The 22,831-nt window shown below is 42.8% G+C and overlaps 1 protein-coding gene across 1 annotated transcript in view; it reads right to left on the reverse strand.

The window, feature by feature from the left end:
- LOC306870611 (pappalysin-1-like) overlaps window positions 1-22,575 on the reverse strand; it is a gene marked incomplete at both ends in the record, with an annotated part of 124,818 nt that extends 102,243 nt beyond the window's left edge. The window contains 6 exons of the mRNA XM_079417988.1: window positions 6,723-6,915; window positions 7,689-7,982; window positions 9,013-9,158; window positions 16,603-17,372; window positions 18,351-18,643; window positions 22,188-22,575. Coding sequence (XP_079274114.1) covers window positions 6,723-6,915; window positions 7,689-7,982; window positions 9,013-9,158; window positions 16,603-17,372; window positions 18,351-18,643; window positions 22,188-22,575 — 2,084 coding nt within the window. The remainder of the gene's footprint in view (window positions 1-6,722; window positions 6,916-7,688; window positions 7,983-9,012; window positions 9,159-16,602; window positions 17,373-18,350; window positions 18,644-22,187) is intronic.
- Between the last annotated feature and the right edge of the window lie 256 nt (window positions 22,576-22,831).

Genomic DNA, 22,831 nt, shown 5'->3' on the forward strand with positions numbered 1-22,831 from the left:
GTGGGCGCTTCGCCATAGGAAATCAGATCAATTCTCTTTCAGCGATGACTTCTTCGCTGATCCAGGACTCCAGACGCTCGCCGTTGAAACGCCTCGCTGCGGATTGGAAGCTGCCTTTTTTCCTGCACCTCCTCGCTGATCCAGCCCGCTTCGCCGAGCTGCTCAGCGACCAAGCAGACGTCAGCTCGTCCCCTGCTGCCATCCGGTGAGCATATATTAATCAAATTTCTCTAAAAGAGCTGCGGCGTTGTTGCAAATGCCGCGCCATCAGGATCTCTCTATACGATACTGACGGCCACTCAGAGTGTGTTTCATGCCTGGGTAAACCCCACGCAGAAGCCGCTCTGACTGAGATGGAATGTTCACACTGCGTGAACATGAGTCTCGTGACTCTGCGCGCTCAGATCGCTTTCTTTTCACAGAGCGATCCCACCCCTTGCGCCCTCCCGTTTTCTTCCTCTCAGGGATCTGCGGGGAAAAAACGGCAGAGTAAAGGGATTAAGCGCTCAGCGGCTCAGACCCCGCATGCCTCGCCCCCGCTATGCAGAGAGGATTCTCCCGTCCTCTTCGAGCACGCAGATCAACGTCCCTCGGTTGGTGCGAGTGACGTTATCTCGTTTGGAGCTGTTGAGGACGAGCTATTAGATGACAGCATGTCTCTAATAGCGTCAGACGCAGAGGAGATGTCGGGCTCCACTGTCGACCCTGCCCCTTCATCGTGGATGCCGAGCTCTTCGCATCCCCTCTAAGGCCGTCGACGAGCTGTTTGGAGTGGTCTACGCCGGAGGAGCCCACTCGTAGTCGTCTGGATGAATGGTTCCTGCCGGGGCGCCGTCCATGACGAGCTTACAAAGTCGTGGCGTGCTCCGTACTCGGCCTGCCTTCGCTCTAACTCTTCCTCTGCTCTCTCCTTAGTGGACAGCGCCGAGGAGAAGGGCTACGAAAGGCTCCGCCATCAGATGGAAAGCAAAGGCCGCTCACCCCTCCAAGCCCTGCAGGATGACTTCTGCCCTAGCTGGACGAGCATATTCCTCCGCCGGGCAGGCCGCCTTAGCGCTTCATTCCATGGCTGTGCTCCAGGTCTTTCAGGCCAAACTCCTCCAGACCATGGACGAGTCCGGACCTGATCCCGCAGTGTTCAGGAAACCGCGCAATGCCCCGACCTGGCTCTGAGGGCTACCAAGGCTACAGCACAGTCCATAGGGAGGTCAATGGCCAACTTAGTGGTGTTGTAGCGCCACTTATGGGTAAACCTCACCGAAATCAAGGAGGCTGACAAGGTCCCTTTCCTCGACTCCCCGGTCTCCCCTGCGGGGCTCTTTGGACCTGCCGTCGAGGGCTTTGCGCAGCGATTCACCGCGGCTCAGAAGTCGTCCCAAGCTATGCGATACTTCCTGCCTAAACGGTCCAGCTCTGCAGCGGCCACTAGTCGCCACAAGCCTGCTCCAACACAAAAACCAGCTAAACCTGCGCCGTCGCCCACTCAGCCTACACGGAAGCCTGAGCCTCAGCAGCGCTCCCGCTCGGCCAAGCGTCAAGGACCCCGCCCCAAGCTGACCTTGGACCCTGCACCTCCGGCGTCGTCCTGATCCGCTAGGAAGGAAGAGGAGGGGGCAAAGGCTGGACCAACCCCAAAACGCCCTCTGTTGTGCCTTCAAGCACCCCGTTCAGTTCTGGGTTACAAGGCCGGTTTGTTTGTCACAGAAACTGTTGTGAATCACGGGCCCTTTCCAAAAGCGCATTCACATACAGCCGCTGTTATAGCGAGAAAAATTAAAAAAACAAACATCCTCAAAAAGAGAGCAAATTTCCTCTTCCAATTACCAAGTGCGTCGAGTCCCCGCAGAGTCCCTCACCACCCGAACTAATCAAACCCCTTGCCACATGGCCCGAGGCCTGGCAGGCCATCCCCGGAGTGTCTCGTTGGATTCTGGGGATTATAGAACAAGGTTATACACTTCAATTCACTCGTCGACCCCCGCGATACAGAGGCATGGTCTCCACCTCAGTGCTGAGCAGCAACGCTCCCGTTTTGCAAGCCAAGGTAAAGAATTTGCTGGCAAAAGGAGCTATAGAGATAGTTCCCCCAGCTCAGAGCGAGTCAGGCTTCTACAGCCGTTATTTCCTCATCCCCAAAAGATATGGCGGCCTCCGGCCCATCCTTGATCTCAGATGTCTGAACCGCGCCCTCATGAGACGGCCGTTCAGAATGACTACACTGAAGCAGATCCTCTCACAAATTCAGCCAGAGGACTGGTTATTTTCTCTGGATCTGAAAGACGCTTACTTTCACATCCAGGTAGCCCCCCATCACAGACGATTCTTGAGATTCGTCTTCGAGGGAGTGGCTTATCAATACACGGTCCTGCCCTTTGGGCTGGCTCTAGCTCCCCGCGCTTTTATGAAGTGCATAGACGTGGCTCTCTCCCCTCTGAGACAGATGGGAATCAGTGTCCTGAATTACCTTGACGACTGGCTCATTCTAGCGCAGTCGAAGGCAGAGTTGGTAGCCCACAGGTCCCTCCTCCTCAGTCACTTGGAGGACCTGGGACTCAGGATCAATTTGGCCAAGAGCTCCCTGTCCCCCAGCCAACGAACTTCATTCCTGGGGACAGTTTTCGACTCAGCCCGCTACAGACTTCTGCCCACTCAAATTGCTTCAGAGGATGCTGGGCCTCATGGCCTCCGCATCGCCAGTTCTTCGGTTGGGCCTTCTCAAGATGAGATCCCTTCAGTTCTGGCTGAAACCTTGAATTCCGCCTCATGCGTGGAATGCATGCATGCATATGGACGCATCCACGTCAGGGTGGACCGGGCCTGCCTGTCAGCCCTGGCCCCCTGGAAGGACCTACGGTGGTTCAAACAGGGCGTGACAATGGGTTTGGTTTACAGAAGGAAGGTTGTTACGACGGACACCTCCAACACAGGTTGGGGGGCTCTGTGCGAGGGCAATCCGACCTTCGGCTCCTGGACGAGCATAGAAGGACAGCTGCACATCAACTGCCTCGAAATGATGGCAGTATGTCAAGCTCTTCAGTTCTTCCTGCCAGTCCTGAAGGGACACCACGTGCTAGTCCATTCGGACAACATGACAGTGGTGTCATATATAAATCACCAGGGTGGGCTCACCTCGAAACGCCTTTTCGAGATGGCGAAACGCCTCTTAGTATGGGCACATCTTAACCTGCGTTCACTGAGAGCAGCTCATGTGCCCGGCTTGCTGAACCAAGGAGCGGATATGCTCTCTCGGAACAACGTCCCTCCAAGGAGTGGATGCTCCACCCACAGACGGTTCAAGAAATTTAGCGAACCTTTGGCAGGGCAGAGGTCGACCTCTTCGCCTCCAAAGACAACTCACTGCCAAATTTACTTTTCGAAGAGCGAGGACGCGTTGGCCCACGAATGGCCCAACCTCCTCCTATACGCTTTTCCCCCGATTGCTCTGATTCCTCAAGTAATCAGGCGAATCAGGGAACACAAGCACAAAGTGCTTCTAGTGGCCCCACTCTGGAAGAACCATCATTGGATCTCAGAGTTATCTCAGCTGCTAATAGCGGCTCTGTGGCCCATTCCCGAGACGAGACCTCCTCTCTCAGGCGAACAGAGAACGAGCTGGCACCCCCAGCCCGAGCTGTGGGACCTGCATCTATGGGCACTCGATGGGACTCAATAGATCTCCCCGAGAATGTCCTTAATACCATTGAGCAGGCTAGAGCCCCATCCACGAGATGCTTCTACGCCCTTAAGTGGTCGGTTTTCTCCGCCTGGTGTCAAGCCCACGGTGAGGACCCGACAAAATGTGACATCAGTGATATTGTCCTATTTACAAAACTGTGCCTTTGAGCCACTACAATATGTAAGCTTAAAAACACTGTCGCTCAAGACCGCTCTGCTGCTGGTGCTAGCATCGGTGAAGCGAGTAGGTGACTTGCAGGCTCTCTCTGTGAACCCTGCCTGTCTTGAGTTTGGGCCTAACGGCTCTATTTAGAGCCCAGGTTATTACACTCTCTGCACTCCCCCCTTCTGAGGAGGACCGAGAGTTAAACCTATTCTATATCTAGGCTGGACTGACCTCTAGGAGCTCGGTCCTCATGCTACCTGCAGGATTCTTCCTGCTCATAATTGGTCCCTCTGAGCCTTAATTGCTCAAGGCCAGTTTATATTAGTCGTTTCTCTTCATGGCATGACTATATTTGTTCCCCATAGCGTCTAACGACGCAATACGAGTGAAGTATCGACAGGGAACCCTTAGATACGGGAACGAGTACTGCGTACCGTGCCATGCCATTCAGCTGCACGACTCGTCGTCGCTTCAGTTGAATTGGCCTGATTTCCTATGGCGAAGTGCACGCTTATATAGCCAGATGCCCCGCCCTTTCCAGCGCCGCTGACGAGCCATTGGTTCATTTTTATTTACTGCACGAACCAATGGCCGTGCAGTCACACTGTGTGATTGAAAAAGTCTTCAGTACTCGGAGAAAAAGGAGTTTTCCCCATAGCGTCTAACGACGCAGTACTCGTTCCCATATCTAAGGGAACCGAGGTTACGTTAGTAACTGAGTACGTTTCTTTACCAAGAAAGTGGCAAGATAAAAAACACTATTTTCTGTTTCAAACTTTCACATAGCATCTTTAGGTTAAAAAATTCAAATCCAGATTATGGAAACGGATTATTTTTTTCTCAAAATGCAATAAATCCATGAGGTTTTTGTTTGTTTGTTTTTAGTTTTTTTAGTTTTTTCAAAATGCAATAAATCCATGGAATCAATATAAAAGTTATTTTTCAAATCGAAACTGTTGAAAATGCACAACAAAGTAAGTTGATCCACATATGACAGCCTCTGAACTTGGTCAATAGCCTACTAATATACAGGACTGGACTTAAGCCTACATTCAATCAGTCATCCCCCAAAATTAAATAAACAGGTTACCTTAATGCTTTAAATTAACAACATACAACAACAACAAAAGAAAATTTCATGAACAAGAACATGAACAACGTCACATTAGACCACAGAAATTTCCCTTACATTCAACTTCCAAACGTGCATTGATCTTTGCCATACGCTGTATTAACAAAAATATTAATGGGATTAATAAAAACATTTTCACTGACAAGCTACGTGAAATCAGCAGATGAATCTCATTCGATTATGAACGCGATATTGCGTAACGTGTCTGTGATCTACGGCTCTGTGTATTAAATGTCGCTCCATCTGAAAGCATGTGATTGAGATTTACTATTAATCACAGAACAGGCTTTACTGACGAGATGCGCATGACAATCACATGCGATTTATCGTGCAGCCCTAATTTTTGTTCGTTTGTTGATCACAAAGTACAAAGTAGATGAGGAAAACTAGGATGCCGGGTGTATTCAAAGTGCCGCGATTACTGTTAACAGTGTGTGGAATGGTGCGCTGTGATTGGTTGAGCGGAAATATCACATTCTTGAAAAGGGAAGGGAGACTGGCATTTGTCACGATTTGGAATAAAAGGGAGAAAACATGACAGAATAAAAATTAAAAATTTACTTTTCAATACCAACCAGATACTATACTGATTTTGGCGGAAACTTTTTTTTCTTTTTTTTTTTTATGGTGGTCATTGCGTTTTGGAACCAAACTCTTCAAATATTCTATTAAGGATTTCTAATGAAATCCTTATTCTATGTGCTAGAAACACGGTTAAAAATATATAATCAAACAATAACAGTATATATTAAAATATTATCATATTTAAAATAAAATAAATGAATGTAATGTTTTGTTGGTAGTTGGCAGTATCCACTTTTTAATAGAACTGATAATGATTGATTGATTTACACTAAATGTAATTAATAATGCTTGAAAATAATACTTTTGTACTACACCACTACTTGTTGGAAAACATAAGCTGTTATAGGAAAAACTACTGTTGTATGTTTCTGTCACACTATTTAAAAACATTGTTCCCAAGACTGCGCGAGTGAGAATTCCCTTATCACCTCCTATGACTCATTAACCACTTTTGCCAGAGAGCAATGACAAATCTTGTTGCTGCTTAAGCAGCCAGACTCTGGTGTTAGAATGCTATATGGATATACAGTAAACAATGTCACATGGTCCAAGCGGAGAGATTGAGAGCAACATGTCTCAACATGCTCCTTCTAAGGGGATTCCCCCTGCCGTTTGCCTCAGTGAATTCCACCTGTCTCTCACATAACGGTCCCTGGCGGACTGTCTGCAGGCCCACAAATAAATATCTCAGACTGCATTCAGCTCAATAAAAACCGATGCAAAATAACAAAGAGACTCAACCTAACAAAGTTCCAAAGGTCTGAGTCATGAAATGTGGATATTCTAGAGCCAACAAGATGATTTTGGAAGGCAATGTGAATAATTCCACTGTATCTGCGACGCAGCCGGTGCACAATTAATTGACACCATGTGTTAGGGATTTGGCAGACGCTGAGAATTCTCAGTTGTTTTGCACTTCCTCCAATCTATTCTCTCACTGCATTTAAAAAAAAATGACTATAAAATATGACTTCTCTTTCAATATTTACTAAACAGAACACGCTTAGACATGTCTCCCCTCTGCCTACAGTACATCCACATATTTATTCCACAACATTTCATATATCAGACTCCATCTGTCCAAATGCTCATGTGTATTTTGCCACATATATTTGTAAAAATAGTCCCCAGGGTACTTGCTATTCCATTGCAACCTCAGTTCACCTGTCATAGAAGTGTCCAGAGATAGGCGGAAACCACTCCACAGTAATAGAGTCTTGTCCCTGCTCTACCACTTGGGGTGACATGGGGACTGGAGGGGGCTGGTAGTCGGGTTGCCAGGTCTGGTATATGAGGTCCAAGTAGCAGTGCATGCGAGCTACCTGATTAAGTGTAAAGGAATCAGTGCAGTCATCATCTGTGGAAAAATGGAGAGAAAGTACAGTTATTTGGCCTAGTTCCTGATAGATCCATAGCACATGAAAAGGCATTCCTGTTAAAAAGGTCAAAGACCAATATAAAAATCAATCAGGTGTTTTTTTAGTTTTTGACAGTTGGTAATTTGAGGTGACATGAATAACAGCTACTGTAAAAAAAAAAAAAAAAAAAGAGCAACATTGAAAATATATTCAAATTTCCAAGTGATCAATAATTTATAATAGGAACGTCTATCATAATCATAATATCAGTTATAATTGTAGAATGGATATAATCTAAACAAAGAGTGAAATAAATCATTTCAAATTATATTGTTTAACAATAATCTACTCATTTTTATACAGATTGTATAATTAGCAAAGTGTCAATGTGAGATAACATTAGGCATGCTGTGTGTTAATAAAACAAAGAAACATTAAGGCATGTATGATTTTTTTTTCTCTTTTCAGTCACATTTTAGTTTTGGGAACAATTCTCACTATTAACTAACAACTACTTACGACTTTACGATTAATAGTTAGTATGGTAGTTGTAGTTTAAATATGGCATATAGGATTAAGGGATCCAAAATTTGGTCATGCAAAATAAAACATTAATATGTGCTTAATATGCACTAATAACTAGCCAATATGACCGTAATATGCATGCTAATAAGCAACTAGTTAATAGTGAGAACTGGCCCCTAAAATAAAGTGTTACTGTTTTTTTTCCAATCAAGATTAAATAAGAGAGTTTCCAAAGATATGTTTTTACCTGCGTAACTCATGTAATTATTGAAGGGTGTGTGAACAAAATTGTGGTTGCCACACGTTTCGTTGCCAGGCTCAGGGTCCCTGCAGTACTTGTATTTGGGTGTGGGATTGGTGTCGGCACACAGATCTCCAGTTTCCAGTGAAGGCTCAGTCTCTAAACATGCATCGTTGCAGGACTCAATCTCCGAGATACCCCTGAACACATGGTACAGTCCCAGACTGTGACCAATCTCATGGATCATGGTATGAGTGTGGCCAAATGTACCGTAGAAAGATGGATTCAGAACTATGCCACCTATGAAGAGGCAAGGAAAAGTACACAGTGTAAACCCTAATGTGCTTGTTCTTAAATATCCAGGATTGTTTCTTATCACTTGTTGTAGCTAAGTTATACTATGCAGTTTGAAAAAGAAGAGTTCATATGCAAAAACCAATAAATGCCACGTTTAAAAAACTAAAAAATAAAAACTATCTGACTGCCATGCGTTATTCTCCACATTATGCACTTTCTGAAACATCTTTTGTCACATAAACCGGTATTGTCTGCTGACAAGGTATCGCGAGTTCACGTCTTACTGCAGAAGCCAACAAGCGCTCCTTGTTGTTTGTGAACAGAAGCCGATACGTCCATTTTAGTAAATCAGCGCGCAGTATTCTGGTAAATTGAAAGGCTGCTAGTCTCTTTGAAAAGATGTGCAAGCTTAGAGGAGTTTTGACTAAAAGTGATCGAGGATGGATAATTTCCACGAACTAGATGAACTCATACGTGATTTCTTTGGGGCATAAAAGGAAAATAAAATAAAAGCTGAAACATTTTCAAGGAACCTTGCTAAAGTGGCACATTACACTACAGTGATGAGGGAAAAATGTCCTGTATTGCGTGTAATCACAACAACAAAGTTTGTCAGGCGTCTACACTGTCAGCTGAGGAGATTATAAATATTGAGTTTACAAATATTAACCGAGTATTTGTTTAACTCTGAAGCATGAAATGTGGAGTTATCTGCTTTAAAAAAATAAATAAAATTAAATTAAAAAAAAGATTTTGCTAAATGCTAAAAAAAACTGCCCCCCAAAAACTGCACACTATGTCTTGCAGAGTAAATGGAACGGAAATATATTGTAATTTTTGTCATATTCCTTTGCGTACATTTCATGTCATTGTATCAGTTATACTTCCGCTAAGAAAATAAGCAGGGATCTTGAGAATAGGAACCACTGAAATAAGGTAAAGATACAGAGTGTGACAGAGTAAGACTTATATGACTGCAGGAACTCAATTCAGACTCTTGACCTGGACTGCGTTTATCCAGTATTTTCTATACCTAGATGTGTCAGTGCCTCCTTGTCCCATGGCCAGGTAGCGACTCCAGCAAGGTCTTCATCTGAGGAATTGGCAAAGAAGATATTGAGGTGCGTGGACCCATCCAGCTTGAGGATCTCTTTTAGCTCTTTCACATCCAGATAAGCCCTGGAGCCAGAGATGGAGACACATGGTGAAAATGATCACAGTGTCAATAATGTAAATAAATACTTTTGTGTTTTAATTTACTGTAATACATTTTTTTTTTCATATATTCTGTGGAGAGTAAATATGTATTTGCATAATAAGTACTCTGATAACTCATGTCACCCGAACCTCAACCGTCATGTTACATGATGGAGTGCTGCCTTCAAGGTTACAGCATTGGTGGACCTCATTTTTTTGTCAGCCTTATTTGACACTTATTATGGCACAGCAATGAATGAATTCCTCGCAGTGCAAAGTTTCTGGAAAAAACGGGATAGCTAGTCCTTTGGAATGATATGAGATGCTACACTAAATAGATGAATGTCTGTCAGTGTCTGCCTGTACTTATGTAGCATACTGACGAGTGGTCGCCATGAGAGTGATTACCACAATAACGATTCCTGTTTGTGCAATTCTGAGCTTTGACTCCTGTAGAGACAATGACTTGAGATCCTTAATGATACTCAAGACTTAAAGTCCTGCTTTAGATAATGCAAATCTGGTCTCTTGTCCCTTCACCTTAAAAGTTGAAATTATCACTACATTGCAAATTCTGTGCATGCAAGAGCAATCAGAGAAGCTGTCCAGCAACTGAAAACATCACTCTCAAGAATACATTACAACCGTGTTCTCTCTTTCCCCAATCTGGTCCGCATTAACTTTTTTTAACAGGAAGCTAGGAGACCAAAGCAGGTGTGTGTCTTTCCAGAGACAGGTGCTTTTATGAGCATGTAGCTCTTTCAACTCAACACGCTAAGAGCCCGTTTTATACCAGAACACTCCATTAGGGCAAAACCATTAACGTCCGTTATGTTTATGGGCTCCATTGGCACTTAGTTCACACAACTGTAAAGCACCTGATGAAGAACCTCTCTGAGGTGACCCATGTGACAGCTCAGGAAACCCCATTCATCAGTTAATCCAACACACACAATAGCCAAGGGAAAAGCAAGGGCATCACAACAGAGGCAGATGATAATGTAGTATGGACTTTCACCTGTGACTAATCTCTGGACCAAAGCCATGACAGACATTTTTCTTATTGCACATCAACAACATGCCCAAAAATGGGCAGGCATCCAAAGCAAGGCATGAATTAATGTATACAAGCAAGTGTACATGGTGTACATTCACAAAAGCATTTAACTTTTGGCTTATGTGTTAACCACAGCTGTGTCCAATGTATACGCCATCAAATATGATCAGTGATCTTTTGAAGATAAAACACAAAAAAAACTGCTTACAAATGGGCTGTTTGCTTGCAAAAACAATGTGGCACTGTATACATTCTTCAAAAAGCATGGAGAAATAACTTACAACACGTGCCTAAAACATGTAAGACAACATAAGTTGATATCATTCACATTTTCAGCCGATGTCTCCTGTTAGCTAGATTTCCAAACAAGCAAAGTGGTAACAGGCACCGGGTCTACAAAAATAAATGTCCGACCACACAGCCATTGCTGTGCCACGCATGTAGCAGTGTTCATCCAGAATTCCACAATTAAGAAGGAATGTTGATGAATGTTTGTGGTGCAGCTATCAGCGTGTTTCCCTAGACGTCCCATAATCAAAACAAAATAAACAACCACTTGGGGTGCTTATCTGAAAATTCCTCCTCTGTTCTCACTCTAATCTTTCTAAACCATCTTTCATCCATCAGTTGCAATATTTCCATTGAAATCTCAGGTTTGGCCAACTGCTGATTTCGGTTACTGGATTGGATATCCAGTGATAAACACTCTCTTGATGATTGCGATGGGATAATATTTGGGAAAAACCACCTGCATGTTTTTCGTGACTGATGTCACCTCACAGCCCGCACACAGAGTCATTTGAAGAGCTTTAAGAATACTATTGGATGTGAATCTGCGGCCTGGAAAGAGTTCAAAATGGCTAATAGAAAACATTGCTTTCCTTTGAAAGAGAAGCTCAATTAAGGCATGCAGAAGAAATTCAAGGACAATACTGGAATACTGGGATGAATCATACAGATCAAAACAAAGACGTAACAAGGTTGTTTTCACTTATCAATTCATTCACTCTTTATTCTCGACATGGAAAGTTTAAACATTTCTCATGAACCTTCGTGCACTTCTGTAAACAAACGTTTATGAATACATTTTGAAAACAAAATTGTTGCTTGGTGACCAATCTAAACAAGAATCAAATAAGCTTCCTTGAAATGTTGGCTTTTACTTTGCAGTCCACCCAACTAAAACAAAGGCCACCAAAAAACTACTTCTTAAGGCAATAAATCCCCCATAAAACAAAACTCATAGTTTGGGATTACCACAGTACGTGTGTCCTTGGGGCTATACCTATTTTTGTGAAACAAATGAACATAGCTACCTTTCATATAGTTCAAAAGTTAAACCAGACCTTATCCATTGGTGGAATTGTAAACATGTTGTGCTTTCTATCCAGTGGCCTCAGGTATTTAAAAATCCAATTTCCTTTTACTCTTTTCATCTTTTGGCAAAAAAATACTGGTGTTTAAAACTTTGAGCAAATCGCCACACAGCTGGCGGTAACAGTTACCCTAGAGGGATCCTTGATAAGAACATTTTTCTTGAAGTGCTTATGAAAAGCCAGAAGAGAAGATCCCACTGCAATAACGGAAGAGTTGTGAAAGGCTCAGTAATAATCCACAGTTGCCTTTACAGATTATCTATAGCAGTCCTTCTCAAATCTGTCCTGGAGACCTCCAGACACTGCACAGTTTGAATATCTTACTCAACTAGTACACCTGATTCAACTCATCATCTCATTAGTGGAGACTGCAAGACTGCTACTTTCCTGAACACTTTGGCCGTTTCTCAATACCAAGTTCGCAGAGTCTGGACTTCCGTCCTTTCGAGTTTGGACTTGCCAAATTCGACTCAGAAGAACGAACTCTCGAGGACGGGAGGACGAACTGAATTCTGGGTTATGGCTCGTATCAAGTCCGCACAAGTCACATCTCGATGCATCCTCGGTAAAAGGGGCGGATCAAGAACACATCCGGGGATTTGAACTGGACTTGGCTAGATGTGAACTTTGAATTGGAACAGTACTTGGGCAGCGACTGATGACGTTTCACAAGTCCACAAGAACACAAGTACAGACAAGTACGCATATTGAGAAACAGCCTTTAGTTTCAAGTCTGCTCCTACGCCTGGATGTTGTTTCAGAGTAATCCTGAAGACCTTGATTAACATATTCAGGTGCGTTTGATTAGGGTTGGGGATAAACTCAGCAAAGTGGCAGCCCTACAAGAGCAGGGATGCTACCCCTGACCTAGAGAGACATAGCCACTATCTGTACATGCTATTCAGCCTCCCTCTTTTGATAAACCTTTAACGCTACTGAAATGTGGAGATAGATCTGGAGTTTTGGAAGAAATGTTTAGCTACATAAAACCATAACAAGAGGAAGCAGTGGTTATGTATCTGAAATCAAAATGCTACTCGGGACACAATGTTTGCCCATTTGACAGTATTCCAGGATTTTCCAATACTCCTCCTCTGGGACAACCATCCAGAGTTTAGCTCTAGCCATAATTAAACACACCTGAACCAGCTAATCTGCTGTGGATATCTGAACCTTTATTAAACTCTGTGTTTTCTAGTTTATCTTTGTCTTCTTCAGGCATTCCTGCAAAGATTTTGACAGAAGACCGGAGCAAATAGTTAATTTATGGCTTTTTTTCTCCCCTAAATGGATATCCCCACTGTCAAGGTCCTCTGCCTGGAGCAAGAGGATAGCTTACTCAAGCACCACACAAGGTAATTTTTAATCCTGGCATACCAGACTCACTACCTGGACAGCTGCCTCTGTACTTTCTACTATGTCAGACACAACACCTCGACTAAGGCCAAACTGTCCGGGGAAGGTCCTTGGGGGAACTTCACCGCATTTGTGGAGTGGGTGCTGGTGCACTGTGGATTGCCTTTTACCATAATTCCAGTGGAGGGCATCTCCTGCCACACTCCAGACCAAGAGCCCAGCCAATCGTCATCATGCTAGTCCCGTCCAGCCCTTAATCATCTGTCATTGCATTGGCTCTGTCCAGCCCTGAATTTCCTGATCCTCGTGTTCCTTCCCAGCCTCCCTCTCCTGCATCCTCTTCACATATCTGCCAGTTCTTCAGCCCTGTCTCCGCTGGTTCCTGCAAACCCCTCAACTCACCCTCAGTCAGCACCATTCTGGTGCTCTGTCTTTCATTACATCTATTTCTAGTCATTCAAGACTAAACCACATTGCCTTGACTGGGATGTGAATCAAACCAGAGGACACTGCTACTCCTACAGCACTCTCCAATAATTTATCATTTTCCCACACTCCCCGTCTGACTGGAAGATGTGGTGCTACTGGTCTGCTTATCTCTAAAGATTGGAAATGTATTAATTTACCTTCTCTGGGTATTAACAGATCCTTTGAATCACATTCAGTCACTATTACCCACCCTTTTAAAATCTAGTTTGTAGTTTATCGACTCCCGGGACCACAAGGTAACTTCTTGGATTAATTAGATGTGCTGCTCTCAACATTTCCTGACTGTAATCCCCTAGTTATGTTTGGAGACTTCAACATCCACATAGATAAACATCAGGCTGCAGACTTCCACACTCTGCTTGCCTCTTTTGATTTCAAGAGAGTGTTAACTATGGCTACTCACAAATCAGGCAACCAATTGGACCTTATTTACACATGAAACTGCCTTCATGTGTAACCAGTACATTGATCATGTACTGGTTACTCCACTGCACACCTCGGATCACTTCATCCTCACTCTTAACTTCAACATGGTTCCTGACACAACACATACCCCTCTACATGTTATCTTTTGACATAACCTACGCTTACTTTCACCCTCCCGGCTATCTGCTATGGTTTCATTTTCGCTTCCTCCCCATAAACAGTTAGCTTCTCTTGATGCTAACAGTGCTACTGATACTTTCTTCTCCACTCTTACATCTTGTTTAGACACTGTCTGCCCCTTGTCTTCCAGGCCAGCCCGTACCACCCCTTCTGCTCCTTGGCTGTCTGATGTTCTTTGCAAACATTACTCTAAGCTCAGGGCTGCTGAAAGGGTTAGGCGCAAATCAAAAACTCCTACTGACCTTTATGTGTATCAGTCACTCCTCTCTTCCTTCTCTGCTAATGTCTACACTGCTAAAATGACATACTATCATAACAAAATTAACAATTCGTCTAACTCTTGCATGCTCTTTAAAACATTTTCCTTGCTTTTTTGTCCTCCTCCTCCCCCTCCTTTAACAGATGACGACTTTGCCTCATTCTTCATTAATAAAATTTAAACTATCAGAGCACAATTTTCCTCACCACAATCTGTCAAGCACATCTTACCAGCAAACATACATTCAATCACATCCCTCTCTTCACTCTCTGAGGCAGAAGTCTCCAAACTCATCCTTTCTAAACATCCTACTACTTGTCTGCTTGATCCTATTCCATCTAATCTCCTTCAAGCCATTTCTCCTGCAGTTGAACCTGCACTCACTCACATCATTAACACATCCCTTCACACTGGTGTTTTTCACTCAGCATTTAGAAAGGCTTGTATAAGACCACTACTTAAGAGACCAACCCTTAACCCATCTCTTTTAGAGAACTACAGACCGGTTTCCCTTCTTCCTTTCATTGCTAAAACACTTGAACGAGCTGTGTTCAACCAAGTCTCTGCCTTTCTCACACAGAACGAGACTGCCTTGCTCTCAGTTGTTGAAGCCCTAGACTTGCAAGAGGGGATTTCAAATCTTCAATACTTGTCTTGCTGGATCTGTCCGCTGCTTTTGACAGATCCTCCTGTCAACCCTATTTTTAAAGGGCATCTCAGGAACCACACTCCAGTGGTTTGAGTCTTACCTCTCAGATAGGTCCTTCAAGGTATCTTGGAGAGGTGAGGTATCTAAGTCGCAACATCTAACTACTGGGGTGCCTCGGGGCTCAGTTCTTGGACCACTTCTCTTCTCTGTCTACATGGAATTACTTGGTTCTGTCATTCAGGAACATGGCTTTTCATATCACTGCCATGCTGATGACACTCAACTCTACCTCTCATTTCATTCTGATGATCCGACAATAGCTGTTCGCATCTCAGTTTGTCTAACAGACATTTCTTGCTGTATGAAGGACCATCACCTTCAACTCAACCTAGCCAAGGCAGAACTGCTTGTGGTTTTTCAGCAAACCCATCCTTTCATCACAATTTCACCATCCAGTTAGGCACATCAACCATAACTCCTTTAAAAACAGCCAGAAACCTTGGAGTTATGATTGATCGATCAGCTGACTTTCTCAGACCACATCGCTAAAACTGCCCAGTCCTGCAGACTTGCTTTATTCAACATCAAGAAATCAGGCCCTTTCTCTCGGAACATGCTTCACAACTCTTTGTTCAAGCTCTTGTTCTGTCCAGCATGGACTATTGCAATGCTCTCTTCTTTTTTCTATCTGTTTTCCTTTTATTTATTATATAATTAAAATTAAAAAAGCACTTGTATATCATTGCTCTTTTGTTTTGTTGATTGCTTCCAGTGTCCTCATTTGTAAGTTGCTTTGGATAAAAGTGTCTGCTAAATGACTACATGTAAATTAATTAAGAAATATGTAAGGTTTTGTTCAATTTATTTGTTCAACAGTTTGGTATAGTGACAAACCTTACTACTATTTGGTAATGTATATCACTGCCATGGTTAAATGACACATATAACTGATGGAGTTTAAGATTTTGGTCATATTGCCGACCCCATCTTCTTAGGGACACAAGTACACAACACCAACCTTAACGATGGACACTTTAATTCCCTTTAAAATATTTTATCCATTCATTTTCTAAACCACTTGTACAGTGTATTCTTAGGTTGTAGATGGCCAATCCATTAAAGGGCTATCACAGGGGTGCCCAAACTCGGTCCTGGAGGGCTGGTGTCCTGCAGGGTTTAGCTCAAACTTGCCTCAACTCACCTGCTGGGAAGTTTCTAGTATGCCTTGTAAGAGCTTGATTAGCTGGTTCAGGTGTGTCTAATTGGGGTTGGATCTAAACTCTGCAGGACACCGGCCCTCCAGGACCGAGTTTGGGCACCCCTGGGCTAACACATACACATTCATACTCACACCTATGGATAATTTAGTGCCATCAATTCACTTGTGCTGTGTGTCTTTGGATTGTGGGGGAAACTGGAGCACCATAAGGAATTCCACAAATCACAGGGCGCAAATGTCACACAGAAAGGTCTCAGCTCCTGACTCTGCGCTCGTCATTGTTGTCCCCAACTCATGAAATCTTTTTGACAGAACTATTCATACATACAGTCTTAAGAACAAACAAGATTTAGCCGACCAGATAGGTATCTTTTAAACCATCAGGTATTTCGACTGCTTGATCTTAAACTCTTACCTTAAATGAGAAGCTGGATTGAAGCAAGTCTTGGTCACATCGGTGATGCTAGGGTTGCAGCAATCTCCATTATCGTAACCATAGTTCTCACAGTTGCACTCTTGATCGCAGACGCCATTCCCTTGTTTATTTTCAGGACATCGTGTCCTGGGCTTGCAGTAACCAGCATCAAAGCCAGTCAAAGTGTGGTTGCATTCAGGGTCACAGTCCTCATCACCCACCTTGCTAATATCACAGTTGGCGAGTACCAGACGGTTATACAAAGAGGAATTGCTAACATTGTGCACAGTCAGCTCCCAGGTGATGTTGTACATGTTAAAGGCTTCATTCAGATGCTGATGTTGCAGGTGAATCTGTTGATCTGTGACTGTGGGTTTGCGCTGAGAGTCGTCAAACACATTCACTACACGATACTGTACTGTTTTGGGGTGGCGGAAGCTCCAGAAATGATTGTAGTTGCGCGCCACTTCTGTGTTATCGCACACCGTCTGTCCACAAGCTGGAGGCTCCAGGGTAGTGTCCAAAGACCCCAACCCTGCACGAGGACCCTCATCTGGTATTGGGAAGCTGCCGTCCTTCACAGGCAGCCATTTGCGTGCTGGGTATTCAAATGTCTCGCGGATCACCAGGTCAACCAGGTCCTCAGGGTCCTCGTGTCCATGCATGTCCCTCATGATCTGCCTCTGAGAGAGAGCCTGTTGCCACAAACCAACACGCTCCACGGAGCCTCTGTAGTTATGATTCAAGGCATTTCCACCCACCATCAGCACCTTGAATTTTAAATCAGATCAAATCCTTACATTTATCTGTTTTTATTTGCATACAGTATGAGCATTATGTAAGAACTGGAACCTTTTTAAAGGTGAAGAGTGTAACTTTTTTTCTGATAACGTATTTTCCAGTACTAAATGCAGATAGTTCTGTAAGTTAATCCTTGATAGATTGATTTGGTAGGTTGCATTGTGGTCCTGTCAATAAAATTAGTTTGAATCTCCCAACCAGCTCAACATAGCATCATTGGTTCAACCAATACGATGCGGCATGCTCGGGTACATGTCCCGTAAAACACAAGTCACGATAAGTGGAGTCAAAGACTTGTAGATAAATGGCATGGCTACTTCTGTAAATGCATTTTTATCTCATGTTTGCTTGTGATAACACTATTGATTAGGTTTAGGGTGGGTTTAGTGTTGGTGGCTCAATTTTTATGAATGTGATAGAGCATTGACATTTTTTTGCGGCTCTCAAAAAACATTTTATTTCCTAACAGTGGTGATATGTACAGCAACCAGCATTATACATTTTGTCACTTTCACATTTATTTGTTTCAAGTAAAACTGAACATACTTTTAATGCCCCTCACTTGACTTTTTTTTTTTTAATTTTGAAATTGTCGCAAAACATGCAAGAAGTTTGTCTTTTTGGTTCACCAATCCTGCTCCTGAAGGGCCACTGTCCTGAGGTGTTTAACTCCAACCCCAATTGAAACAAATGAACAAGCTATTCAAGGTCTTACTTGGCCCACTATAAAGTTCCAGGTGTGCTGAGGTAAGTTGGAGCTAAACTTTGCAGGACAGTGGCCCTCCAGGGCAGAGTTTGGCTAACCCTGACCTAGAAGCACATAAATTACACACTTCACCTTTAACTAATACTACTACTACATTATAATAATAAAATATGTGTATAATTCGACAAAATATTCAACTCTGAATGAGTTAAACTCTGAAACACTAAATAATTAAACTTACCTTACACTTTTTAGTGAGGGTGCTGAAGACATCACCTGACTGTTCCCTGCTAACAGCTGTCTGAGCACCATTGACATATAACTTCATATAGAGGCCATTGTAAGTCACAGCTACATGGGCCCAGTGGTTGGGCAAGTAGCGGGCATTCGAATGAATGAATGTAACTTTGTGTGCTCGATCCGTTTTAAGGGAGAAGAAGAAACGTGGGTCACGGTTTCCCTGTTCACTCACAGCTTTAATTCCCAATAACCATCCACGATCACTGGAGGCATAGAAGCATTTGTCGAAGAGACCTGTGGTTAAAAAAAAAAATGAGAACAAATGTGTCAGGAGAGAAAGTCAACTGTACTATAATACTTCAACTTTTCAGGAAATAACAGAGTAGATGAGGAAGGGATATGATGTATGTAAATTACATGAACCTGCATATAGGTGTCATTGAACAAATCACCCTAGGTAGCCTACATGCATGCACCCTACATGCATGCACTTATTTATTTATTTATTTAACAATAACAAATATTAGGAGAGGTATGCTAGGACACTTACATTCATTTATGATTACTCATTTTATTATTTTATTATTCTTTTGTCACTTAATTTTTGTAATGTCCAGACTTCAGTTTTTATCTAAATGTAGTTTGTTTTGTCACAATTCTTAGGTTTCGCATTCTGAATAAATTGTTGGTTAAGTTCTTAATTTATCAACATTCAGCTTACCACAAATATTAAATAAAACAAGCACAAAGGCTAAAGGTTATTCCACCATCAACAATTTTACTGTAAATGGTACTGCTATTGTTAAAAAAAAAAGGTGATATTTAAAATCTTGCAATATCATTGAAAATATATTGCTTCATAGACAAAACTGTACTATAACTGTACAGTTAATAATGGGAGGGGAGAGATAAGAGGAAGCAGTGAATGAACCTGTTCATTAATCACGGCTATTGTGTGTCAGCAGCATGTTTCAGATATAGTTACTAGTTTTCACCAGGTTGGAATCATGATTTTTAATGTTCACTTTTCTAATAAGTCTTGATATCCCAGAATACAACCTTTTTGGAAGCAAATTATTTTAATAACTGCAATATTTTAATGTAGAAAATTTGCTGTAAATAAATAAATAAAATTGTGTAGGCTGTTGCTGGGAGTTTACTAGACAGTTTCTAGTTAAAATTAAATAAAAATTATATGTATTTTTGGGCCAGTTCAATCAGTGACAAAATATCACTAGACCACCAAATCAGAACAGGCTGAATGACTGTTTGGTAGCTGCAGCTTTAAATTTATAGGAGAATTTGCATACTTATATTCTCTCACGTGGGGAATTTGGAGGAAAAAAATACTTTACCCAAGTTTACACAGTACAGTGCAGTATGCTGTCTTGGTCAAGCCATGTTTTAAGCATCATGAAACCTAAATGTCCTTCCTCTGATGTCACTTAACCGGTCAAGCTTGCATTCTGTGTCTCAGATCAGATCTGCAGTGTAAGTCAATTTGTATCTCATCATCATGCAAGATCAGTGTCAACTAAGCACTTTTTTCTTACTCTCTCATCAATCTAACACATTGAATGCACTCTTGGACAGTGTTAATCATCTGATCAAAGTCAACATAAGGTTTTGTTCAAATCAAGACAGTTTGGTTTTTCCTGAACTGTTTCCAACTCTAAAAAGCAGTCTAAACAAGACGTCCAATTTGCCGTCTGATGATGTCCATCTCAGTTTCTTCTTCAGCTGCCAAGTCATGACCATAAATAATATTGATGGTCTATAAAGCACTCATCCAAACCTATTTTACATACTGCAGACACAAACTCAGAGCTGTTCAGGGTGCTGAATTTACTGACATTATGGGACGGTGATAAGCTTTTTGTTTTTCCTTCATCAAATGTCTTAAAATACTCCTTCATTCCTCGCTCTTAAATCTTCTGCATAATGGAATGGAAAAAATGGCATAGCTCAAAAAAAACAACACAAAAACAACATTAAGTCTCGACATTAAGGCTAACGCTGTGCAAAAACAACAACATGAACAGCAACTGCTGAAAATAAGCAGTGGCCTCTTTCAAAACAACTGACTTATGTCTTCATTCTTAGAGGCATGAATTAGATTTAAAAGATTAAGCATGTCTGCATAAGCCAGAGTCACTTTAATCACTTTTTTTCTTGTTTGATTGTGTTTTTTTATATATATATCCTAACACAACAGATATTCAGTGAAACGGGTCCTTCAAATACCTTTAAAAATGTTGCTATTTTAAAGGAATCTTTAGGTCGCAGTATTGGTGCCCACTGAATTCAGTTGTATGGAGAGAGAAAAAAAGACAATGTTTAGGAAAAATCATTGAAATCACTCACTTTTGCTCAGCGCAAGTTTTTTCAAGACCTTACAGTTCATGTTATCCCTGCATGATGTGAGTCTTGGGCAGAAACACGGAAACTGACTTTCTGTACATAGAATCTGACATGGTTGATGCAATAAATTTGCTTATTTTATAAGTAACTATAGTGAAAATAGTGAAATTGGTTCACAATCTCAATCAGCACTCTCAAAAAAAAGTCACTGTACTGTGTCAACATGAAGGATTTCACCATATTGATTTTTACTGCTGTTTTTTTCGCAGTGATCATGTCATAACTTTTCCCCTAACTTTAATTCCTCATATACATAAAAGGATTATCGGATGTGATATCAGATTTCTAGGCCCCACTGTATAAAATATTGATTATAACCATATACAGCATCATCATGCATGCATTTATGGATCCAATGCATGCGTGTATGGGATATTTTATACTGTTCATCACCGTAATGCTGGTCAGGCATTCGGTCCTGTGCAAACCCACTGCAAGCCTGAAAGAGATGATGTCATCTCAGTGTGGTGGGTTACTGGAGGGGGGCGCACTGACATCAGATGCCACGCGTAAATCAGTGATGCCCACTGCCGCATCAGTAGTGAATTCTCACTCCGGTCTGTCTAGTCGTGCGTGACTGCGTATAAAAACACACTTCTCGCAGCCAGCATTATTATTATTATTTTTTCTGCCCATGACTTTCAAAAAAGACCGACATGTCATTTATTTTACGCTCTCTGTCGGCAGAAAGCGGAATCGAAAGTGATATTGCAATGCTTACTCGCTGAAAAAAAAAAAATAATAATAATAATAAAATATCTACAGAACCGGAGTGGTGTTTGCAAACTCAGATTTGTGTTTTCTGGTGTCTGCAGGTACTGGAGGAGAACGTAATTGCAATGTGATGCGATTTGGTAAGGTGTGTAGCTACAGTTCAGACGTCTGCGAAGCTCAGAACAGCTTCACTTTTCTCCTGTGTTTTCCTCCGAGCTAAACGGAGGTGGGGGGATTTGGGGTCTTTTGGGGATTCGAAGGTCGTACGTGTACACCGGGTGTCTCTCCAGACGCGCAAAGACGCGGGGAGGGGGAAAATCCTGTCCCGCTCTCTCTCCTGAGCTCAGAGCTTAAACAGCAAACCTAAGCTTTTGGATAGACTACATTTTGACGAATTAAGTCATCGTTTTCCTGTCACATCAGCCCAAACGCTAATATCAGAAATTAATTAAAGTGCGCGCGTGCGTGCGTGCGTGCGTGTGTGTGTGTGTGTGTGTGTGTGTGTGGAGTCTCCGCGCTGACGTACGCGATTACTTAATCATTCGACATTGGAACTGATTGACCTGTAAGAGGTACGAGGAAGTTATGCACTATCCTAACACTGCTAAAGCCACCTGGTCAAGCCCCATCATTCATATGCATTACTCTTCCGCCAACATTCATCTCACATAAACTGAAGTAAAACGCATAGATCTGTTCCTACCAGCTATAACGGTAGGGGAACGCTGCCCACCCTCCGCTTTGACCCACATCTGGAGAGTGAAATTGCCCTTTGGTATGTCCACGCCGGGCTTCAGTCTCAGCTGGTCCCCTCTGCCCGTAAAATAAACGGCTTTTCCCCGAGAGAAGCTCGCATCCTCCGCCGGAGAGGAGCGTCGGCGCTGGCGGGGGAGCCGGCGGTCCAGAGCCGGCAGGGAGCGCTTGCCCCGGGGCAGCCGGGTGGCACAAGCCCCCGGGAAGACCGCTTTGGCTTCTCGGATCCTCACCAGCTCGCGTTTGGATCGGGTCTTTCTCAGGACCGTCCCGCAGTCTGATCCCACACACAGGACGAGCAGGATGGCGAGACACTGGAGTAAAGTCCAAACTTTCATTTTATTCAACACAAGAGAGAGGATAATGATGAGGATGCGGATGGGTATGATAATGTCCCAGAGAAATGCGCACGGACGCGCTCTTCCTCTCCAAAGTCCTTCCACTTGTTATTGTTTTCTTTTCTTTTCCCCGTCTTTCACAATCGTTTGTCAAAGACGAATGTTCCAGATACACAAATCCATGAAGCTCTTTATTTCACTATACGAGCCGTTCTGTGCGCTGGAGTTTTTCTTTTTACTTCTTCTGGAGGCTAAA

This window comes from Barbus barbus (genome assembly GCF_936440315.1).
Source record: "Barbus barbus genome assembly, chromosome: 6".
Taxonomy (NCBI): Eukaryota; Metazoa; Chordata; class Actinopteri; order Cypriniformes; family Cyprinidae; genus Barbus; species Barbus barbus.